The sequence below is a fragment of the Oreochromis niloticus genome, linkage group LG19, assembly GCF_001858045.2.
Source record: "Oreochromis niloticus isolate F11D_XX linkage group LG19, O_niloticus_UMD_NMBU, whole genome shotgun sequence".
NCBI classification, from domain to species: domain Eukaryota; kingdom Metazoa; phylum Chordata; class Actinopteri; order Cichliformes; family Cichlidae; genus Oreochromis; species Oreochromis niloticus.
The window spans coordinates 14,635,017-14,651,631 of record NC_031983.2 but is presented as its reverse complement, the minus strand read 5'-3'; the positions used below and the strand labels follow the sequence as shown (position 1 = coordinate 14,651,631).

At 39.1% G+C, this 16,615-nt stretch overlaps 1 protein-coding gene across 1 annotated transcript in view; it reads right to left on the bottom strand.

Moving 5' to 3' along the window:
* Positions 1-15,040, bottom strand: part of LOC109195816 (testin-2-like) — a 41,339-nt gene extending 26,299 nt beyond the window's left edge. The window contains exons 1-3 of the mRNA XM_019348535.2: positions 15,016-15,040; positions 14,790-14,902; positions 14,535-14,553 (exon numbers count right to left, since the gene is read on the bottom strand). Coding sequence (XP_019204080.2) covers positions 14,535-14,553; positions 14,790-14,902; positions 15,016-15,040 — 157 coding nt within the window. The remainder of the gene's footprint in view (positions 1-14,534; positions 14,554-14,789; positions 14,903-15,015) is intronic.
* Positions 15,041-16,615: the final 1,575 nt, after the last annotated feature.

Genomic DNA, 16,615 nt, shown 5'->3' with positions numbered 1-16,615 from the left:
AGAGGAGCTTGCTGTGTGGGTGTGATTGAGGCCTTAAAGGAGGGGTAGATTGTTCAGAGGTGCAAATTTGATTAGGAGGTGTATAAATTAGTGTTGACATATTGTGAGAACGTGCTTATATGTTAAGGTTGAATGTGAGTTTGGTAAAGTGCTTAAAGGGGGATCTCGTGTACAAAACGGTGTAGCTTTTTTACGTTTTGGGTGTGTTCTATGGGTGAAATTCAAGATTGTTGAAGATTTTTGAGGTTGTTGTTTTATTTTTAAAGAGGGAGTGTTAATAAACATGGACATGTTTAAGGGGTTTTGTAACAGTGCACTTATAAAGAAAAACCTGTCAGGTGATTTTGTTTTGTACTTTGATGAGCTAATACTCAGCTCTCTTTTTTTTTCTCATTTTTGTTGTAAGCAGGCCTGCAAAAGAGTGGATAACAGCGCTGACAAAGTAAAGGGATTGCCGCGAGCCAATCCAGTCTAAAAGCAGAAAGAACTATTTTCTTAAAAACAAAGTAAAACAAATAAATGAGTTGATGTTGCTGAGAGTGAAGACTGAATATTTGCGAGATAGTCTCCACTGTCAGCAATACCTGATGTTAATGCATGTGAGTGAATGTGTGTAAATGGATGGTGACTGGACGGACGAGGCAGACCATAGGTTGGACCAACTGGACACTGACAAAAGACTGGACTAAGGTTAGACACATGACTGATAACTTTTCTGTTTTAAGTTTTCTTTTTATAATACAGGTTGGATCATAAGTGAGGAAAAACTGAGTATGAAATGTGAAGTTCTGGTTAACACACAGGTTTTTGTTTCTAGGACGTTTCAAGGATGCAGGCTGTGGATGGAGCCAAGAAAAGATTTGACATGATGATTAATTTGATTTCATTCCTTAAATACAGGTTTGAAGGGCCGGAGCATGTATGCCTAATATGATAGGACTAACCTTTTTCTTTTAATTTCCTAAGCTTGAGTGAAGGAATTTGAGTTTGTAACACATGAGATGTGTCACAAAAAGGGGGGTGTTAATATATGCGATTAGCTACATGAAATGTGTTCTTTTAGGGTTACTAAGCAAATGTCTACGTGACCTTTCTGAGTTCTGAGAATAACTCTGTTAAGTTGACAGGAAACACGTCGAGACAGCAATATAGGGCAAATATGTTTGAGCTGGTAATTAAATGTGGGGCTTGAAAAGAGGAAGCAAATTTGGTACAGGACGTACTTGAGATGATCAGACGAGAGAAAGGAGAAGAACAGAGCACAAATACACCGAGTTGTTTATATTACAAAGAAGATCAAAAGCTTGTTAGACACAGGTTATAATGGAAGCATAAAAGGGATGAGAGGAACTTTACATAACATAGAAATCCTGCAACAATTCGTAAATTGCCCAAACACAGTGTTCAGACCGGATATGCGCTACCCATTAAAGGGGGCGAAGAAATCAGGCCTAAGTTTGAAAAATGAAATGGGTTAACTCGATAGAGGATGTTTCCAAAGGTAGAGAAAATAATGTAGGACCTTTTACCAGGAGAAAGCTAATTGTATCTTTTACACTTTACAGTGTGCATTGAGGGAAGTCAGGAATAGTTTAAATTAGGATTGAAAAAATTAAACTAGGTGAAAAGGGGGTGTAGCAAGTAGATTTAGGGCAGTTCACAGCCTGGCGTAAACGCAAGGTGCTGTCACACAGCTTAAGTTATTTGGTTGATTTATTTTATGACAAAATAATAAGGAAATATTAAAATATACAACACGTTGAGAAGATCTCTTTTGTTATATTTTAGTGTTTAACATGGAAGATGCCTCTCTGGAGCTTCTCTCCTGATGCTACTCCACCAAAAGAAGTTCATTTATAGAGACTATGTCAGCTCCCAAACAGACAACAACAAACCAAGATTAGCAATAAACAATCTAAACATAAATAATAACAAATGAAGAACAATACAGAATCCAAATCTGAACCAAAGAACAAAATAGTGAAATGTGGATTATTGGGTTTTTCTCTGTATATATGAAGTATTTGTAATGTGTATCTGCTAATGAAGGCTTGTAGAGGCCAGTTTATACTCACAAACGAGTGCTCAGCCAGACTGAAAAACAGGAAGCTTTAGTGCACAAGGCATATTAATAAATATAGACACAAAAAGAGGAACTCCCCATATAAACAACGTTCAAAAATGTGTGAAGTAAAGTACCGAAATAACACTATATAAGTCACAGCTGATGATTCTAATGTTAGAGAGCTCTTGCAACTGGCGTCTGAGCTGTGCAGAGGTCTCCCTTAAGACAGGTACTTATGTAGGTTAGCATGAGGTTGAGTTAATTTTATACACAATGCATAACTGTGCTTGTTTAGAGTTGATGTTCTATCCAAGAGGGTTTTAAGCTTCACTGGTGAGAGTGTCCAGGTGATACATGTTGAGGGATGATGAGAACATAGCAGGTGAATTGCACGCACGCTTACAAACACACATGATTTAAATATAGGCCAGGCCAAAGGCCTGGACTTGAGGTAGCTTTCAACTTTACAGCTCCTAACTTGTAGGAATGGCGTGGAGTGTAATGAATGAATGCAAAACATGCTTACAGACACAATCATGACAGGGGTTTATTTTACAGGGTAAAGGTGGACCACAGGTTGCTTTGTTTCTGCTTAGCAACTACTGAGGTAAATGGTGTTAAAGATAAATATGCAATAAGTGAACAGGAAATGTGTGAGGGTGAGCCGGGTGAAACAAAATGTTGTAGATAATGGAAACTTGTCTAACGGGCATTAACAGTAACCTTTGCATGTTATGTATATGCTTGAGGCCAAAAGAGGCGTAAATCCAGATAGAAAATTTTGAAGTGTGCTTTTTAGCGGAGATTTAGGCTGACAGGGGGATGGTGTGTATTTTACTTGGGTTGTGTTTAATAAGACTAAAAGCGTTGCTCACACACATAAAGAGTATTGAGATTGAATAAAGTTAATATAATGGATAGAGCCCAGAACATGATAATATATAAGTGAAATCAAATGCAATGTGTGATTTCACTTTTATTGGGAAAATAATTAGCCAAGAAATGTGTATTGAACTCTCCACATACTTTGAAACTGCGCAACTCTGAGTGGGCAATGTAATGAAGCAACTGTTACATATTTGCATTAAACTAGCCAACATAGACTCACCACCACATGATGTTGCCCTGCAGCGGGGGCAGAAAATCATTTGCAAACCAGGGATCTTATGTTGATTATCATATTCTTACTTATGTACACACACACACACAGAAGAGAAAAATTTCAAAACAAAACAAAAAACAACTTCGCTTAACCTGTCAAGCACAGGAGTAAAATAAAATCTCTTTGGGCTCTGTTAAAATTTCTTTAGTAAAAGTGTAAAAGGCCAAACCTAGGAAGTTCGGCAAACAGGAAAGTTCCTTGAGTATCAGGAGTTAATAGTCAGGAAACATTTCTCACATTAACGCCTTATATCTGACAAATCATTGACTCATAGATGCAGATAGACACACAAGTGCACATATATCCAGATGTGCATTTAGACATTAAAAGTGTAGAGACATGTACACACAGATTGGCAAACCGGTACAGAGTCTAGCTGAAGAGCTTAACAAAGTAGACGTGGGAGTAGGGTTTGTGATTTTGCCTGATATGATATTGTGAACCAACTTTGAATAATGACAGGAACCTTAGATGAACAAAGTAGGTTAGTAAGGTGTAGCAGAGAAAGGTTGTTTGTTTTCTATCCCTTACAGGAGAAGATTTCCACTAGAGAAGGACCCAGAAAAGGAGCGGAGATTACCTAAGCATGAAGTGTTTTCAAGTGGGGGCTGGTGTTTTATTGCTGGACCACCTAGAGGACATGAGGTTGTTGTCGGATTTGCTGAGTCAGGGGGCGGCTAGAGAGGGTCACAGCGAAGGTAGTGGACCTGGGAATGGTGTAGTGACGTCTTTGGAAGACGTCAAAAGGGGGAATTGTGGAATTACAGGGATTATTTTACATAACCATCATCTTATCATTGCATTAATTATCATTTCATCAAAGTGTTTATTGAAGCTGCTGGCATTATGGTATAATTTATATTATAGGGGTTATCATAAGCAAATATTAACATGTTTATTACAGGTGCAGTTATAACTACTTTAAAATGATTGAGTTAAATATATATATATATATCATAACTCATATGCTGAGTATATTGGTATAGTAAAATAGTAGCTGAGCAAAGGCCTGAATGTATTCAGCTTCTTGTTGCATTTGAGTTTGCTTAGTTACAGGTGACGGAAGGATGTCCAGCCCATGGTGACCTCAAAGGCCTTAGATCATCACCATATTCTTAAGAGTATGCCACAAGGAGGAACCTCTATGTTGCAGTTAATTCTTAAAATACATGAATGTTCTGTACATGCAAATTATGTGCTTGTAAACGCAAGAAGGGGCGTTACAATACCCTGATGTTATAAAAGCAATCTAGAGTGTAATTTGGGTAGAGATGTACAACTGCTTTGCAGTTTGCACCTCTCCACGCTGCGTGCATTCATTAAAATCAATTGTTTGAACGGCCTTTTCTGGACCATCATTGTTTTACTCTCATCCTCAATTTCGGACCCGTAACAATGATTACTATACCTTTCTAATGTGACGTTGTTGTCCCTGGCTCTCTTTCTCTGTCTCTCCCTCCCGCTCTGTTCCTGTGCTACAGCGAGTGTAACTACCGCCCCTCCCCCCTCTTCCCAGCGCAAAGCACAAGGCTTGTGTGAAGCAGAAAAAAAGTGCGAGAGAGAGGGTGAAAAACCCACGGCTCCCAATAAGGAGTCGGCTCGCATCGTTCACTTCAAAGATCCTGCTCTAAGAGCCGTTTTGTTCGCAACCGACACATCACAACTCGCCAGTCCATAGGTCTCCTCCCAGTGTGACCAGCGTTCGGTGTGGAAGCCTGTAGCCTGCCTGTCCTCCTGCCTGATTGCCTCCCTCCCCACGATTCCCTTCACGGACTCCTCTCCCCTCCAAGCTCCACGGTCCTGCTCTACCTGTAAGCCTCAGCAATTTATGAAGTCTAGCTGTCTCACTCCTGGCAACGTGCATACTGTTAATTGTGTCTCCATTTTCTGTTGCAGTTTCCCCACGGTCCCGACTACGGCGCTCCTGGGCTCCACGCTCCTCGTTCCCCCCCCACGGCATGAGCCTTAGTTTTTTGTTCCCTTAGCTTGGTTAAAAGATTCCTCAGTTAAATAATAAACTTGTACGTAGTTCTGAGCTTTTGTGTTTTGAGTCTGCTTTTGGGGTCCAGTTACCTGTACACTCCGTGTTTCGTGACAATTTTTCTTCTTTTTTTTTTTACAAAAACAGCATTTTTTTTTTAATTTATTGCCTCAGGGCATTGTGCAGTTACACCTCCTTTCTTTGGGTAATAAAGCAGTGCTTAACAATTCTGGTCCTTGGGACTACTTGTTTTAGGTTTTGAAGTGTTTCCACACTTGATTCAAATCATCAGTCTGATATTATGCAGTTATTATGGGGACCAAAGTACCCCCTCCCTAAAATCTGTTCTTGTTAATCCCATATTATACCTTTTACCATGATTGAACACATGTGTCTATGAAGTTCAAGGCTTAACAAGCTAATCCAACCAATTTGGGGTCGCAAGTAATCAGTTTTGAACAGTTACATGCATTCAAATCATACAAGTGACAAGGTTGCCCAAATTTTTGTTTGTTGGTTTTCTGCCTGGTTTCTCATTAGCTCTAACAAGAGCCAAATAAATACACTGAATGTAAATGACTGTATAACTGACTACCTAGATATATTTTCCCTTCATATTATCATTATTATTATTATTATTATTATTATTATTATTATTATGTTAGTTTAGAAGCAGAGTCATTGTGCCATATTAAAATGCTCTTTTATTAGCCAAAAAAGCTGCACTTTCCTTACTGGTTTTCTCACCAGCTCATTTGAGGAACACAACCAAGGCATTTGAGGAAGGCAGTGTGTTTCAGGTTAATGAAATAGCATTTCATCAGCCTTGTTTAAGCAAGGCATTTTGTTCACTTCACTTGTACTCAGCCAACTCAACTGACTTCCCACGTTACTGTTTTATTGTCCACAAGCAATCATACATGAATATGCAATTACAAATACATGTGTCAGTCTTAAGCAGGTATTCTGTATTCTGTGTGGGTGCATCTGTGTGCATTTTCAGCCATACTATACATAGATATATGACCTTATCAACCTTTGCAGTTGCACCAAACAGGATGTATGTGACCTCTCAATGAACTTAACAAGTGTATGAGGTATGCTGAGGTATGCTGAGGTATGCATCTCGCTAAACTATGAAATCAGGAACTTGCAATAGGTCATATCTCAAATGAACATTTAAAGGTGTGAAGTCTTAAAAGAACAGAACAGTCTGGTTTCTAAATGGAAAATTATAGCGTTGAGGCTCATGGTGCACAGAGTACACACAGAACCTAATAAGGCAAAACATTTTATCATCACATATGGACAATGATTATATATGTCTAAGCACAAATGATTATATGTTTCTAAGCACAAATGACATTCTCACATTATCACTCTCATAATTCAGCTTCTCCTTTTCTTTTGCTGAAGCATACTTGGGCAAAATGGTAACACCCGAGTTGCCGTAAGAATTTAAAAGCCATCACTGTAGTGTTCGAGTCCAAACTGCGGCCCTTTGCCTCATGTCTTCCCCCTTCCCTGTCTGCCCTCGCTTTCCTGTCCTTTCTTCACTGTGTCTATCAAATAAAGTTGAAAAAAGCCAAAAAAAAAATTTTAAATGCTGTTTCATCTGTTTCTTCACTGCTTCCTGAAAGCAAGACAGTTTGAGAAAGCCAACGATGAAAAGCTATTTTATCAGCCTTGTTTGGCCAAGGTTTAAGCTTGGTTTTGCCTCAGTACCAGAAAGGTTGAAAACTCTACAGTGCAGAACATAGCAAGTCAACATCCCTTGTGTTTTACTGAAAAAAACCTGTAATTGTTTTAGCTTTTAAACAAAATGTCATGTTATAAAGGTTTCTAGCCTCCAATGACCTTCCAAAAACCACTGTTTTCCATTGCTTCTTATCATTCTCCCTATACTAAAGGCAAATAAAACACCAGCAAACATTGCGGCACACAAATATCCCAGTGACAGTTTTTTTTTATTTATATGCCAACCCAAACCAGAACACAAAAGAATTAACAACATGTTCTTATTAACTATAGATATTTGCATATGTATATATGCATTTTTATTTTTACAGTTTAGTTATTTCCTTGCTTTCTTGTTTTGCTATTGCCAAATCACAACCACAGTCACGTCAAGGTACTTTACATTGTAAGTGTTGGGATTTAGAGATTCCTTTATTGCTATCATATAATCTGCCTTATGATAAATGCATTAATAACATGTTCTACAGTATTATTTTATCAGTAATATTGTTTACAGGGTTCATATTGCATTGAATATGTTTGTCATCACATTGACCTTTCTATTTACAGGTGTAGTTATGATCAGTTTATACACATTGCATATCTGTGCTTGTTTAGAGTTGATGTTCTATCCAAGAGGGTTTTAAGCTTCACTGGTGAGAGTGTCCAGGTGATACATGTTGAGGGAAGATGAGAACATAGCAGGTTAATTGCATGCATGCTTACAATACACATAAATCTAGTAGCAGGCCTGAGCGAAGGCCCAAGTGTCTTCTGCTTCTTATTTGAGACTTGCTGTAATTCTGTCTACTTAGAGATTAAGGACGAGGGTCAATTATTAGCCCTTAGAGGCCCTGAAGCTTGAAGTTATTACCTTAAAAGGAAGGTGTTATCAAAAAGAGAAGTTATATGTCTGTTTATAGTTATTAGAGATGTACAAGATGTACCCTTGTCTGTAAACAATGACTGTACACAATGTATTTTTGATCTGTATTTGACGTGTATGTGAGGGTGTGATCCTCTATGCTATAAAACCAGAACCCAGTGTATTTTTGTCAGAGCAAAACAGGCCATATGCTGATGGTTGTTCTCCGGTGTTAATAAACTCATTGTTTGATTGCACTTTTCTGGAGCCTCCGTCGTTTGTTGTCTGATCTGCAGTTGATCGATCTTGCTTCATTTGGTGGAGGATGCGGGCAACTAAAGATCAGCAGAAAGAAGTACAGGTGTTTGTTGTCGGCGGAGGTCGAGGCCAGATCAGGTGATCGAACGGCAGACGTCACGGTGATGGCTTGACTATTGGGCCCACAAAAAGGTAAGGCACAAACCTCTTAAACTGAAATTGTGCTGTATTGGATTATAATTCTAAAACAGGTAGTCAAGTGGTTATCCGTTGATCTCTGTTCTGAGTTTTGTTTGAAATGAAAATCTTTGTTTGCAACGAAAGTGAAACTTAAGAGTAGTGTTGCATTCACTGTCAGCTCGGAAAAAGCAGTAGTGAGCTAAAAGCAGTGTTGGGAAGGTTACTTTTAAAATGTATTCCATTACAGAATACTGAATACATGCCCCAAAATGTATTCTGTAACGTATTCCGTTACGTTACTCAATGAGAGTAACGTATTCTGAATACTTTGGATTACTTAATATATTATCGTGCTGTTTACAACTACGTGAATGTACTATTGCTGTGATTTATTACTGTTACTGAAGGTCCGCGGCTGCGAACCGTAGTAAAGGGACCTCTGGCTAATACGGTGGGTTCCGTGTCGGGCTGGTAGCCGAAAACTAGCTTTACTTTGTTGTCTGGGTCAACTTTGCTTGCCAGAGACAGAGAGAGGCGTTGAAAGGCTGCTCCAACGGAACTTATTTTTTCCGGAGGAAAACACGAACACAGTGTACAGTTGAGTCTTAATAGCTGACTTACAACTGGGCTCGTCAGGCACTCTTCTTGGCTACAGTGGTTATTATTATATTTACATGCTTCCAGCTCCCGTTTTTGCTCCGTGACAGCTCGGACTTTTCCTTTCTCTCCCTCCCTCGCTCACAGACACATAACGAGTATGGCAGTCCATTCTCGCTGCAGCACGGACTACACTGCCCATGAGGCTACATTCTTTAGGGCCATCCCTGTAGCATTCTGCCTTTTAGCTTAGCACAACAACAACAAAAAAAAAGCGCTCTCTCACCCAGGAATCACGCAGAGAGAGAGAGTGCGTCACCCTGTAACCATGGCAACCGTAACGCTGCCGCCTGGAACAACATTACGTAGCTGTCAAACAAACCCAAACAATCCTGACTTGCGACAATATGAAACAGGGAAGTACCGCCGTGTAATCCATTTATTTCAACAAAGTAACTGTATTCTGAATACCACCTTTTTAAACGGTAACTGTAACGGAATACAAACCTAGCCCTCCTAGTCTCAAGGCAGCTATTCATTTCACTGAGCCAAAGTCATTCTCTCAAAGAAAAGGTGGAGAGACTGACAATTTTGCTGAAATGAGCAGAAGCGGCTGAGAATTGTGCTGATAAGAGGTGAAAAGGCTGAAAATTCTGCTTAAAAGAGGTGAATCAGCAGAATTTCTGCTGAAAAGAGGTAAAGCAGAAAATTCTACTAAAAAGAGGTGAATCAGCAGAATTTCTGCTGAAAAGAGGTTTCTGCTGAAAACACCTGAAAAAGAAGGGATTTGTGCTGAAAAGGGGTGAAAAAACTCACAATTCTGCTGAAAAGGGGTGAAGAATGAGCAGTATTTCTGCAGAAAAGACGGAAAGAAGCAGAACATTGTGCTGAAAAGAGGTGAATGAGCAGAATTTCTGCTGAAAAGAGGGTTTTTTTTCTGAAAACAGCAGAAAAAACTGAAAATTTTGCTGAAAGGGGGTGAAGATGCTCAAATTTGTGTTGAAAACAGTTAAAAAAAGTTTAACTGTGAACTGAAAAAATTGTTGCCATAAGTGGGATTTGAACCCGGGCCTCCCATTCTTAGAACGGCTGCTCATCTCACTGAGCTAAAACACAGCTCATCCCGGCGAGCAGAAATAAGTGACCACATTCATAATGTGTTCCATTCATTTCAATGGGCAAAAATATTGCAAAAAATATTCAATATCTCAAAAAGTATAGAAGTTATGAGCACCAAAAGTCATAGCAGTCGTTAGCAGAAAGAGCAGAATTTTTTAGAGTTTGAACGGAGAAAATCGGCTGAAAACTGAGGGAGTAGTTAAGTGCCGAAAAATGGGGGCGCAACTTGAAGAATAAAGTTTAAAGAGAAACAGGAACTCAATAGTGTGGATGCCTTTGAGGGCATCCACACAACTAGAAAAATTTGCATTTCCTGCGAAAATGCTGTGTGGATGCCTTAACGCTGAAGTTGCCTGCTGAAAAAGCTGAAAAAGTTGAAAACTTGCAAAAAGTTATATGGCGGTGAAGAAACTGAAAATTCTGCTGAAAACAGGTGAAGAAGCAGAATTTTTTTGCTGAAAAGTGGTGAAAAGCCAAAAATTCTACTGAAAGGGGTAAAGACAGAGAAGTTTTTGCTGAATAGTGGTGAAAAAAAAATGTTGCCCTGAGCAGGATTCGAACCTGGCCCTCCTAGTCTCAAGGCGGCTACTCATCTCTCTGCGCCAAAGTCACTCTCAATGGGTCAAGCTCATTCTCACAAAGAAGAGGTGGAGAGACGGACAATTCTGCTGAAATGAGCATAAGCTGCTGAGAATTGTGCTGATAAGAGGAGGCTGAAAATTTTGCAGAAAAGAGGTGAATCAGCAGAATTTCTGCTGAAAAGAGGTAAAGAAGCAGAAAGTTGCGCTGAAAAGAGATGAATCAGCAGAATTTCTGCTCAAAAGAGTTTTTTCTGAAAACAGCTGAGATTTGTGCTAATAAGAGGTGAAAAGGCTGAAAATTTTGCAGAAGAGGTGAATAAGCAGAATTTGGGCTGAAAAGAGGTGAAAATTCTGAAAATTCTGCTGAAAAGAGTTCAATCAGCAGAATTTCTGCTGAAAAGAGTTCTGCAGAACTCTTCAGAATTCTGCTGAAAATATATTGTTGCTGAAAATAGCTGAAAAAGCTGGGATTTGTGCTGAAAAGTGGTAAAAAAAAACCTGAAAATTTTGCTGAAAAGGGGTGAAAAAGCTGAAATTTCTGTTGAAAAGAGTTAAAAAAAAGAAAGTTTAACTGTTAACTGAAGAAATGTTGCCATAAGCGGGATTTGAACCCGGGCCTCCCAGTCTGAGAATGGCTGCTCATCTCACTGAGCTAAAACACAGCTCAAACCGGCAAGGAAAACTAGTGACGCCACTGATAATATGGCAGAAATGGGCAAAAAATAAAAATAAAAATAGCAGGAAAGAGCAGAAAGAGCAGAATTTTTTAAGATTTGAACGGTGAAAATAGCACAAAAACTGAGGGAGTAGTTAAGCGCCAAAAAACGTACGGAAGCAACCAGAACTAGAAAAATTTGCATTTCCTGCGAAAATGCTGTGTGGATGCCTTAACGCTGAAGCTGTCTGCTGAAAAGCTGAAAAAGATGAAAAGTTGCAAAAAGTTGTATGGTGGTGAAAAAAAAATGTCGCCCTGAGCTGGATTCGAACCTGGCCTGGCCAGGCTCAAAGCAGCTATTCCTCTCACTAACCCAAACTCATTCTCGCGAAGAAAAGGTGGACAGACTGAGAATTCTACTGAAATCAGCAGAAGCTGCTGAGACTTGTGCTGATAAGAGGTGAAAAGGCTGAAAATTTTGCAGAAAAGAAGTAAATCAGCAGAATTTCTGCAGAAAAGAGGGAAAGAAGCAGAACGTTGCACTGAAAAGAGGTGAATGAGCAGAATTTCTGCTGAAAAGAGGCAGAACAACCTGGTTCTGCTCAAATTCACCAATCAGAGGTACTGCCTCTGTCTGCTTCATCAGGCTGTGTACTTGTCTGTATTTCTGCCATGGAGCGTTAAGAAGAATCTGAGGTCCATATTAGAAAAACTGCTAAAATGGGGTGAAAAAAATGACAATTTTGCTGAAAAGGGGTGAAGAAGCTAAAGTATACCAAATCAAAGTATTTGTGCCAAAACATAGTATTTCTGCCATATTGTTATATTTGTGCCACAAAAGTTACTACATTACAACATGAATACGGATTAAAGATGAAAGAAACTGGCAACAAATTCCTCCACTACAAACCAGTCTGATACCACTTCTTTGCAGTGTTCACGTTTACTAAGGCACTACCCAAAAGGCGCCACAAGAGGGCACTCCAACACAACAGATGACCTATGTACACTGATGCACTTAGTAACAGTCAGCCTCCTACTTAGCCATTACGTAATACAGCGATATTACAGTGTACAAATTCACATAAATTTGCAGGGGGAACAAACAAAGCAGGAACAAGCCCAAAACAATAAAATAACTGGGCTGCCATAGCTATCGCTAACTAGCACATACGCTAAAGGTAACTAAAACCAATACCAACCAATGTTTTTGCAGAAACACTGTAATTTCACTCAAATACTATGAAATCGCAGTAATACTATGATTTGGCAGAAATACTATGTTTCAGTACAAATACTATGACAAAGCAGAAATACTATGACTTAGAAGTAATACTATAACAAAAGGGATTCCTCAAAATTACTATGAAATTGCAGTAATTCTATGATTTGGCAGAAATACTATACTTCGTACAAATACAGTGCTTTGGTACAAATACTATATTTTGATTTGAATACTATGATTTGGCACGAGTAGTATGATTTAGTACGAATACTACGAATTGGCAGAAATACTGTGACTTAGTACTAATACTATAACATAACAGATATACTGTGATGTTGCAGACATAGTATGTTTTTGCACTACTCATTTGTAGTGAAAAAAAACATGTGGACCAAGGTGGGATTGAACCCACAACCTTTGAGCTGCAGAGCAGTGTCATTACTGATTGCGCCACCTGGAAAGGGGGCGGGCGTCTAAAACACAGAGACTTGAGGAGTCAGAATTAGATCGCGGTGAAAGACGAAAAACGCCGTTTTTTGGAGTTACAAAACGTCGTGTAACTCAAAAACTAGGAGGGCTAGCAGCATAATACTTGTACTGGGTGAATCAGCGGACTTTGGTGTACTTTGACTGCGATTTTCATTGCTCTTTGTACCTCCGTCGCGGAGATATGACTCTAACAGATTTCAAAACCCTCTAACAAACGTAATTCATTGCTCAACGGTAAGATAATTGTAAAAACTGCTTCCACTGTGAGTGTCAGCAGTGTCTGAAGATATATTGGCACAAGCCTCATGTCCTAACTTTGCTTTATTAAGGAGATATGGCGATTTGAAAATGCCTCCCGTTACAGAATTTCAGCTCTGAATTTCAAAACCTCCCCATAGACTTTGAATGGGGAGTTAACAGACCTTGTGTCACTTCGAGGCAAATTGCGAAAAAACGGTAAATCTCACAATAAAGATAGTGGCATTGTCTGAAAGCCAGCAAAAATACCTACGTTTTGATGTATAATTTGTGGGGGTTGAGTGAAAATTGAGCGAGTAGCAAGAAGTTGTTCGGACATGAAGAAAAAACTGTGGATGCCCTTTGAGGGCATCCACACAATAATAAAGTATAAGAAAGAATAAAGAGAAACAGGAACTCAATAGTGTGGAAGCCCTTTGAGGGCATCCACACAATAAAGAGAAACAGGAACTCAATAGTGTGGAAGCCCTTTTAGGGCATCCACACAATAAATACCGGACGAGAAGGTCCGAGGAGTTGATACATGTTTTTAAGAGAATAAATACCGGACGCGAAGGGTCCGAGGTGTTGATATATGATTTAAGAGAATTCAAGTCAGCCGCGAACCGATCAGTAAAACAAATGTGGCCGAAGGTTGGATCTGATATGAGGCGAACAGAAGACCGGTCTAAAAAGATTAAAAAAGGTACGCACAAACCTGTTCAATAAGCAAATTTGTGCAAATTGGCTGAATTCTAAATTATCTGTTCGCTGAGTAGATGATCTTAACTATTGGCGCAGTAGTGGTAAAACTGAATTCTTGAGAATAAAGTAAAACGTCGAAGTAATGAATGAGTAACTTTGAAGTAATGAGAAGCTTTGAAGCAAGGATAATGAAACTTTGAGAAACAGACAGTACTGAGTTAAAAGGTTATATGGTATTTCATGGTGAAAGAGAAAAAGAGACCAATGCATGTTTAAGAATAAAGAAGAATATAAGAGTTATTGGTCAGCTTATGGTTTAATAAGTGTCAAACTCCTGTACCTCTTTGAGACTTCAAAGAGGAGCTCCGGCATGGGCATACGTCAGGTGGTGTTGCCGAGAGTTGTGGGCTCGGTGAATAGCTAATGATCAAGAGGATCATTTTGGGAGACGCTTATTTGTAAGTAAAAGGATTAAGTTCGGACGAGGAAGTCCGACAGAAAACACCTGGTGTTGTCAGGATGTTTAAGTGACACAGAAGTTCAGAAAATCGAGTCAGAAATGGTTTTGTGGCTCTTGGTAAACTGATTTTGAAGGAAAATCAGTGTTTATTGTGCTGAAGTAACAGATCTGGTGGTCTGAGGAAAAGAAATAAATCGGTGAATGGTTGATATACTCACATGAATTTTGGTGGATCCGCTGAGGTCCAGAAAATAATCAATGCGGACTGTGTTGGTTTGAGTGTTGGTAAATGATCCAGGAAGAATTGCCCTGGGTCTGTGTCTGTGTGTGTGTGTTGTTCAGTGACAACATGCGCAGTTTAAAATTGGGCGCTGTTCCTTCCTCTTTTTAGTTTCAAAACACAAAGGCTGTTGGATTAAGAATTACTGTGTGAAGAACGGCTTCACTTTTGATTAGGGAAATAATATGCTTACTTTTGGGTCTATGAAGATCTCGTAACATTCCGGTTGAGACGCCGGGGTAAAAAGAGTGAGCTCAGACGAAGGAGTCCGAGAAAAAGACACCGTGAGTTGAGCAAGGTGTTTAACTGACTCAGGATTTCAGAAAATCGAGTCAGGTGTGATTTTGAGTTTTAATGGTAAGTTGATTTTAAAAGGAAAATCAATGTTTACCATGTTGAAGTAATTCTGATGATATTACTAGGTGAAGAATAAGTTGTGTACATGGGGATACGCAATTGTGTTGAGAGAACCCTGGGAGGCCCGGGTTCAAATCCCGCTTATGGCAACATTTCTTTCAGTTAACAGTTAAACTTTTTTAACTCAATTTCAGCTTTTTCACCCCTTTTCAGCAAAATTTTCAGTTTTTTCACCACTTTTCAGCACAAATCCCAGCTTTTTCAGCTATTTTCATCAAAAACATCTTTTCAGCAGAATTCTGAAAAGAGTTCTGCAGAACTCTTTTCAGCAGAATTTTCACCTCTTTTCAGCCCAAATTCTGCGTATTCACTTCTTCTGCAAAATTTTCAGCCTTTTCACCTCTTATTAGCACAAATCTCAGCTGTTTTCAGGAAAAACTCTTTTGAGCAGAAATTCTGCTGATTCATCTCTTTTCAGCGCAACTTTCTGCTTCTTTACCTCTTTTCAGCAGAAATTCTGCTGATTCACCTCTTTTCTGCAAAATTTTCAGCCTGTTCACCTCTTATCAGCACAATTCTCAGCAGCTTCTGCTAATTTCAGCAGAATTGTCAGTCTGTCCACCTCTTCTTTGTGAGAATGAGTTTGGGTTAGTGAGAAAAGTTGCCGCCTTGAGCCCAGGAGGGCCAGGTTCGAATCCTGCTCAGGACGACATTCTTTTTTTCACCACCATACAACTTTTTGCAACTTTTCATCTTTTTCAGCTTTTCAGCAGACAGCTTCAGCGTTAAGGCATCCACACAGCATTTTCGCAGGAAATGCAACTAATTAAGCATGCACTCAATACCCTAAGAATTATTATGATAGTTAAACACAGTGATAGTCACATATCATATCACTTCAAACAGAGGTGATCCAGTAATGCTGCACTAATGAATTAGACTAGCTATTCACTTTAGCTAAAGTTATTAAGTTAGCTAAAGAGTTGGGATGCTGTGTAAGACATAAATAAAGCTAAAATACAAAGGTTTGGACACTGTTTTGCACGTTTCCCTACTGTAGGGGTCTCTGCAAGCATACAGGGCTCTGACAGGGTACAAGATGACAACTTTGGAATTCTACTAGAAACAGTCGATCATATTTGTTTGTCAAAGCTGAATTCAGGGCAAACTAGGCTAAATTAGCGTTTTTAGCTAACAGCTACAATAAGCATAAAAGTTACTGTACGGCTATCAATTGTTAACATGACGCTTGTTCTTATGCATGTAATACATTTATTACCAACCTGAGAGTTTATCCGCTGGTCATTCGACATGACAAATGACTTCTGAAGTCTTAATTCAGCTCAAGACGCTGTAGATTCCCGTCAGTAACACTTTCAGTCCGCTAGCAAAACGTAGTTCTATTAATCTGCGCTCGTTTACTCTTGAACCGGAACCGGATGTAAGTTCCAAAAAACTGAATTTTGGAACTGAAATTGAATTGTAGCACTGAAACTGAATGGTGAGAGTGAAACTGAAATTATTGGAGAGCTGAATTTTTTATAGGATAAAATGCAGTTTCAAAGCAAATGAATTCATTTTCAATATATAAAATTCAATTTCAATTTAGTGATGATCATTTTCAAACCATAAATTCAATTTCAAATTAGACTAGTTCAAATT